The 8,323-nt window shown below is 40.1% G+C and overlaps 1 protein-coding gene across 1 annotated transcript in view; it reads left to right on the plus strand.

Moving 5' to 3' along the window:
- Positions 1-7,850, plus strand: part of LOC138049215 (AP-4 complex subunit beta-1-like) — a 28,873-nt gene extending 21,023 nt beyond the window's left edge. Inside the window, exons 15-19 of the mRNA XM_068895387.1 lie at positions 1,309-1,429; positions 1,810-1,901; positions 3,080-3,207; positions 6,160-6,301; positions 6,619-7,850. Of these exons, the coding sequence (XP_068751488.1) occupies positions 1,309-1,429; positions 1,810-1,901; positions 3,080-3,207; positions 6,160-6,301; positions 6,619-6,774 (639 nt within the window). The 3' untranslated portion in view covers positions 6,775-7,850. The remainder of the gene's footprint in view (positions 1-1,308; positions 1,430-1,809; positions 1,902-3,079; positions 3,208-6,159; positions 6,302-6,618) is intronic.
- The last annotated feature ends 473 nt before the right edge of the window (positions 7,851-8,323 follow it).

Below are 8,323 nucleotides of genomic sequence, written 5' to 3' on the forward strand. Positions count from 1 at the left end.
ATCTCGAGAGAGCAAAATTATGACGAAGAAAAAGGAAACCAGACCCACGTATAAGGGAGTCATATTGTAGGCCTGTCAACCCCTTGGCTGACGAGTACGGGAAAAGAGACCTATGCCATAGGTCAAAGCTCACTTTGATCCTACCGCCGTCTACAACCTTGGAAGGGACTCTTCAAACCGCATACCCCACGATAATGTTTGCTGACTGTGACGTGAGCCCGCTGTGTCCCGTGCATTCCTTTACATTAATTCCGCTGTTGTTTAGTGAGCCCACGTAACATGAAGTATCACGTGAGGATCCAGTCGCTAAGTAACCGTTGTGCCTTCTTAACACTGAGTTTCCACCCATGGCAGAGATCTCTTTTCCCGTACTCGTAAGCGCAGCGAGTGCAAAAGAAAACAGACCTCTGCTAGCAAGGAAGTTAACCCCATTTTACACTCTCTTTCTTTGTTAAATAGTTTGTACATTGGCTAATGGCCACTTTTGTTTTCTTTATTTAAGGTACCCCTCTTGAGAGTGTTTATTTTTTTCAAACAACCTCCTTTTTACCTCTAATTTTTTTGGGAGACCCCCCAATTTCTCATGTCTAATGTGGTTAGTAAGATGTTTATTATATCTCTTTGGTAATCAGCACGTGGTAAAGGAAACGAGTTGAAGTCAAGTGGAAGGTTCAACTGCCACAAAGATTGCCATGTCAAAATCCGAAAAACAAACTCTTGTCTGAAACAGTTTAGAATCCAATTGAGGCCTTACGCTACTGTAAAATTGATGTTAAAATCGTTAAAAAACGTTTAGAATCTGAGCTTTCGCCGATCTACGGCATCATCATCATCCCTGATGATGCCGCAGATCGGCGAAAGCTGGGATTCTAAACGTTTTTTAACGATTTTAACATCAATTTTACAGTAGTGTAAGGCCTCAATTGGATTCTAAACTGTTTCATTTAAAATGCTACTGAAGGACAATATCCAAAGTTTATTGAAACTCTTGTCTGTTTGCAGTAGTTGCTTGAGACATTTTACAAGTTCATGTAACAGAAATGACATGAAAAACTGCAAGAGAACGTTTCATTGAAATTTCAATTTTGCAGGCCGTACTGTAGAATACAGCCCACTAATTTAGCCAATCATAGCGTGCCTTTAAGCTGAGAGATATAATATAGCGACTTGTCCACTGAGTGAAGTCATCCAGCCTTGGAACAACTGGATCTAGATCATCAGAATGCAAGTCCAGCACCCTTAATTACAACTGAGGAACACATCCTTTTTTTGTGACTTTAGTTTTACAATTACTCTGTTCCTTGACAGGAATCCTTATTTGAAGAGTTCAACACACTGTCTGTAGTGTATGGGCAGTCCTCAGTTCATTTCATTACACAAACAATTCCTTACATCAAAGGGAGGCCATACCCACTTGAAGAACCCAGTGGTAAGGATTTACTCAAATAATGTTTTTCATGCCCGGAGCCGGAAAGTGTCATATGATAACTAAGTGATTTAAGACAGTGTTCACTACTTGCACACCTCTATCACCCCCCAAAACTTTTGCATAACCATTGTTTGCAATTTCTCCCCTAGGGCAGGGGTTAATTACGCATTCATTCAGTGATTCATTCATTACTCATTCAGAACAGTTTGCCTCTAATTATGGTAAGGGTGAGCAGTACTCTGCCTGAAAACAGGTCATAATGTCATTCATTATTTTTGGTGTAAGATAGGGTGCTCGCCTCCATACAACTTTGCAGAACTACAATAGTCACAATAGTTGATTGCATCCCCTAGTTGTCTGTTTTCTCTTTTTACTCACAGATAAAGAAATACCTGTGTACCAAAGAGAAGCACTACAAACAGATGAAGATAATGTGTCATCAGAATGCCATGTTGCTGTTGGGAATCTGCTGGTAATTATGCTGTTTTCACTTTGGCCAATCTGCATCCAATTCTAAAAATACCTCACATTTGGAATAAATCCTCGCGATAATCGAGGATCAAGTTGAGAATCAACACTTGATTCATTCACACCTCAACTCGATCCTCGATGCTCGATGCTTGAGGGAATCACTGGACTGAAAAAACCCTGATTGCCTTTAGATATTTTTTTAGTCCACTCTCGAGCAATTACAGACTACGTCTTATAGCTTGATTATTGGCAACATTGCTGGCATCATGGGTATTTCTCACAGCTGCAACTTCATATTACTCACTCTGCATTTGCATCACGTTGTGCCCGTTTTGGGCAAAGTTACTTGTGTACGACAACGTGTAGGACTGCACATGCCCTGTTTAATGTTTGATGAATAACTGGTAGATCCAAAATGGAAAAAAATGATTTGAACTTTGTTTTAAAGGGGACATGGGAGGCTCGGTGGCCTCGTGGTTAGTGCGCTTGACTCCTGATCAAGTTGTCCGGGTTCGGGTCCTGGCCGGGCACATTGTGTTGTCTTCTTGGGCAAGACACTTTACCCTCACAGTGCCTTTCTCTACCCAGCTGGTGTATAAATGGGTACCGGTAAATCTAATGCTGGGGGTAACCCTGCGATGGACTGGCATCCCATCCAGGGGGGAGTAGAAATACTCCTAGTCGCTTCATGCTACAGAAACCGGAGATAAGTGCCGGCCTGATGGGCCTTCTAGGCTCGTAGCAGACTTTGCCTTAAAGGGGACATGCAGTCTACACGATTCAATTTTCTTTGTCCCTCTTGCTGTATTGTACAACAGTCAAGTTGAGTGGATGTTGAGGTGTTAAAGGGGAAATAGTTTTGATTCGAGGTTATGTTAACCCATTGACTCCTAACGTGGCTGCCATTGGTGAGCATAATATTGTCTGGGGTTGGACAGAGTAAAATCTATAAGTGTCCCCTCTTAGGCGGCAGAAATTTTGTTAACCCATTCACTCCTGAAGATGCTCCCATTGACGAGTAAAATCGTATGGTGTTAGACAGTAAAATCTATCAAGTCTCACTCTTAGGATTTGCAACATGATTGGATTTGCAACATAATCTTTACTGAAACTGGCCCCCTTTATTATGACTCCATAGATATTTGTAGTCTAAGGCCAATTTTTTTACAAATGTTCTAGGGTGGGGAAATCCTTAGTGATGACCCTCAGGAAGGTACAGTGCTAGAAGATCATATCCTTCAGCTGGCTGAACAACCATCATTGACTCCTGCTCTGTTTGAACAAAAATGGAAATACCTTCCAAATAGGTACAATTTTATCTGCGGAAGTATTAGTTTAAGAAAGTTTTTTCTTGATGGAAAGGAAGTTTTAATCAGCAATAAAATAAGTATAGTGCTCGGATAGTAGCACAGCATGGTGTCAGAAAGTGTTTCGAAAGTGCAGTGGTATGATGGAGCAAAGAATTTTTGGTGCTAATTGAGAACTTCAATCAAGACTAGATGTTGCAAAAAATGACAAAGATGCATCAAAACCCATTATATGCCATTTCATTCTTCTGAACCATTCTACCCAAGTTAACATGACAGGAAAAATGTGATCTTTCCCAACACCAAGGAAACTCCTTATAAGCTGCAAAAACCAGGAACAGAACTTTTCTTTCAACTTTGCACCATCAAGCCCTATGGAATCAATGCACACTTTTCAGTCAACTAAGTTATTCATGTTTTTCTGCTGTCATATCTCCACCAATGGCATATAGCTCCCCTGCACTATGCCTCCAATGATTCGAAACCTCAAACGACCCACTATTCTTCAGTTTACTCTCACGAAGGGCTAACATATGAAACGTCAGCCATCAATCTTTTGATCATCGTGGCAATTGGACTCTTCTGGTGAAATCAAATTTTCATGATGTTAAACTACATGTATATTCAACCACACAGGCACACACTGTGAGTTCTAGTTGAAACTGGACTAGAATCAACTGTTGAGTCCAGCCCAATTTCAACAATAATTAACACTTGAGACTCAATCATTAATTATTTTTGGATGTCCTATTGTTATTTTACAGCTTTGCTTTCTTTTCTGTGGGGAGCGTCGATACAGTCTTGTTTACTGTACCACCTACATGCACTATCCAAGTTTCCATAAATAAATCATCAATTGGTTGGATATAATTAATTATGAACAAGTAATGAGGCAGCATAGCTTAAAACATTTGCTTGCAGCTTGTGTTTCTTATCTCCTTTTTACACTTATTACTGGGTTGCCATATGGAAATCCAATCAGAAAATGAGTGGAATTTCTCTGTTTTATAATTTTTATTTTTATCTGTGTCAAGAAAATTGAAAAGTTGCGCAATAGGTCTTTCCTGTCAATCCCCTGCTATGTATTCTCTTTGTGCGTAGAGTCTTCTGCACATATTTTTGGTAGGTAGGCAGGGGTGGCGCAGTGGTGTGAGCACTCGCCTCCCACCAATGTGACCCGGGTTCGATTCCCAGACTCGGCGTCATATGTGGGTTGAGTTTGTTGGTTCTCTATTCTGCACCGAGAGGTTTCCGGGTACTCCGGTTTCCCCTCTCCTCAAAAACCGATATTTGACTTGATTTACTTTCATTGTTCATTTCAGTTTACAGTGTCCCCAATTAGCGCTCCAGCGCTAGAACGACTAGACACTTAAATAAAGATCCTTTCCTTTCCTTTTTCTTCATCTGTCTTTTTTCTTGCCCTTTGCTGTTAACCCCCGGCTTTTGCGATATTATTTGGTGCAAACGTAAAGCCAAGAAAATTTTTGACCTGGCATCAGATTAGATTGAAAGGGAGAGGAAACCTTCCTTAATGTGTGCAATAAACGTTTGCTTAGTGCAACTGCAAGACATGCAGGACATGCAGGACAACGTCCGTCAGAGCAATTTTCAGTTTTTTGCAGGCAATTTAACGAAGAAATGAGTGAGTTTTACTCAACAGCGTGTTTTGTTATCTTTAAACTGAGTTTATTACCAAAGCTTGAAAAACATATTTTACATGTGCCAAATCTTAAGCAAATGAGCGAAAACAGTAGATTTTTCTCATTTGCATTAGATTCGGCACATATAAAATGCGACGTTTAAAACGGGCCTGAGACTTCAAAACGGGACAGGACATTACAAAATAATAAAACGTGTGAACCTGTGAGCCACTTGAAAAAATAACTGGAATGCTGCAGTTCAATACCACCCAACTCGGTGCCTTCTGTTTTTGTGTAACACGTACCACAGGCAACCCAGTGTCCGCTCATGGAGCGTCAAGTTTAATTTTATTGAGCGGTCTCGAATTAGGACACAGCAAACTACCTACATGTACAAACAATTTTAACTATACACTATTGCTTCTCCCTTAAAATGAAAGAGATAATTTTGTATCTCTCAGTTTATCTTGCTGTGCAAGCTTACGATATTTTTTCCAAACGGCGGGAAGCCGTCTCATGAAGTCTCTATGGAGACTGGTAACGAGTACTACGTACGTGAGAAGTCGAGTTTTTGTTGGCCTAACAGAGGCCTAATTCCCTTCGATTTGGAAGAAAGGAAACCTGGTTTAGATGAAAAAAGAATCATAAATGATATAGTTAAGCTTATTTTTTTCTTCAGAAATGATCTACCAGATTGGTATATAGCAATTTTCGTACTGAGTTCGAAATAAACCCCTTGGAAAGTGATTGTTATAGTCCAACCCCCCTTCCCCTCTGGAATTTCCTGGGCCTCTGACCCCCACCCCTTCGGAATTTCCAATTCCCTCTGTGGTGGGGTATGGATATTTTCTGGACTCCCAAACACAATAACCACAAGTTCCCCAAGCTCAGTGTGAGGGAAATCCAACAAACATTTAAGGATTTGTATGGGAATCCAGATAAAAGACCCGAGAAGATAATTTTACAAAAAAATCCTCAATTAAAAAGCCTAACCTTATTGCCATTGTGGGTCGCTTCCTTCCTGTGTGTGTGTGTTTTTTTTTTTTTCAGATTTGACGCAAATTAAGCCATTATCAGTTCCTTGGTTGTCGACGGTCATAGTAAAATACCAAGGCTGAACACTGAATTCTCAGGAGCCCACCAAATTGAGTCAAATATTCCTGGTTAAAATGTTCCCACGGTCACAAATCCACCGTAGAATTGAAGGGCAAAGGTTTTCTTTCATTTCAATCTGCTAGCCGTGCAATCTATGCCATCAAGATTATGATAAAGTAGACTTCTAATAATTATTTTGTTCTCCTTATACCAACAGCTTTAGTTGGGAAGAAGGTTTGGTCAAGCTCCCTTCCACTGCAGAAGAACTTCAACAAAGCTTATTGCAAAACCGGATTGCGTTAATGGCCAGCAGCCCTCCAGGACAATCAATCCAAAAATACTTCTTTTATGCACAACAGGTGAGGATTTCACTTGAGTATTAAAGGCACACAAGTTTGTGATGGGAGGGGAAGGAGAAGGCCGCAACCCCACCAGAAAAGGAGGGGGTATTTTATTCTTTTTGGGGTAAAAAAGGAACAGTTCTCTTTAAAGATGCAGGAGGCTGGAGTTGTCTGGAGGAAACCAAACAATAAGCCTAAAAGTAAGGATTTTAGAGTGTATATTAAAGATGCAAGAAGTTTGAATCCTTCAAAGCTATAATGAGGCTCCACAACTCGCAGGACACAAGCATGACAACTGGAAAATATGTGATATAATTCTTTCCTTCTTTTTGCAGGAAGTGTCAGGGCACTGTTTTTTAATTGAAGCTGTTGTTGATGTAAATGCCCAACTTCTCAGAATTGTCACAAAGGTGGAGGATTTGTCAATAGGGAAACATTTTAATGAATTCCTCAGAGATTGCCTGGAACAGGAATGGATACAAAGAAGATAAAAAGGAGCTTATTCATTCAAACTACTTTAGTTTGAATTTCCTCGTCAACATTTAATACCAAGTTGCAAAGATCATTACCCTGGTCCCAGAGTTTTTTCTTTCTTCTTCTTCTTCTTCTCGGATTAAAATTTAATTTCGCCACAAAGCGGCAACAACAAATTAAGGACGAAAAAACATCTGGCTTCGGTCCCTGCGAATCTTATTTCCATGTAATGTTTACAGTCCAGTTTAGAACTGTTGATTTTGATTGGTAGATATTCAACAACCACGCCGTTCAAAATTTGATTGGTTGGCGTTTAAAACAGTTGAGGGAAAGATGAGGATAGTGTAAGGGGGTGTTTACATGATACCGGTACGAGTTTCATTCTGGTACGAGTTCATCCCGGTTACTTATCGCTCTGTATTTTGTTTACATGATACCGGTGAAAAATCTCATACCAGTACAACTCATACCGGTATGAGTTCATCCCGGTAGTTGAACCGGATCGAAATTCTCATAACGGTATGAAAAGTTATACCGGTACCATGTAAACGCTACATTGACTCCCATTCCGGTATGAGTCGTCAAGTCGTGGTGGACTGGGACTATTGACCCATGTGTTGTATTTCTAAATATATTCGTCAAGATGGCGTCCATTATTGTTTTGGTTCATGCGTCATCCCTGTGTCAATATTTGTGTCGTCCATGTAAACGCGGTATGAAATTGACAACTCGTACCAGAATGAAACTCGTACCGGTATCATGTAAACACCCCCTGTCATTGGGTGTTTTTTAATTATGATTTTGAAGCGTTTGACAGTTGGTGTTTGAATGGAAATGAGATTCACAGGGACTGAAACCGGAGGTTTTTTTGTCGTTAATTTGTTTTCGCCGCTTAGTGGCAAAATTTAATCCAAGAAGAAGGAGCGGCAAAATCTAATCCGAGAAGAAGAAAAAAGAAAAACCTCTGGGACTAGCCTTAGGGTAAAAGGTCGTAAAAACAATACATTATTGTTCCAACATACTGAATTAGATCTTAATTACCATTTGAAATGCCGAGATAACTATTATTGTTATTAAAAACTGAAGTACAGATATCAGATTTCCAGCATTTTCATTGGCTCGCCGGACACAGGTTATCAGTTAATATACCTAATACAGTATGGTCAAGGAACACATCAGCAATAAAGCAAGCTGAAAACATTTTTGCAACTCTGAGAAAAAATGGCCGATAAAAACCGTTTTGGTCCAGAATTGACCAAGGCAGAAATCAATGCTGTAGTTGACAATGCATGGAAGAGTTGTTGATCCTGGAGTTTTTAACAAAACAATTCTACTCGGGCTCGCTGGATATAAAATGATTACAGCCAACTCTGCACTACGCGCCTCGTTGGTCATCTATCACTTCATATCCAGCGTGTCCTTGTAGAATAATAATTTTATTGTTAATTATTAACAAGGCATTTCCAAATTACAACTTACACCATTGACGAGGGGGAGGGGGCTATCTCAAAAGTGGCACTACCTTCCCAACACTTTTGTCCAGGATTGTAGGTTCACTCAAAAATG

Source organism: Montipora capricornis, chromosome 5 (assembly GCF_036669925.1).
Source record: "Montipora capricornis isolate CH-2021 chromosome 5, ASM3666992v2, whole genome shotgun sequence".
Lineage (NCBI taxonomy): Eukaryota > Metazoa > Cnidaria > Anthozoa > Scleractinia > Acroporidae > Montipora > Montipora capricornis.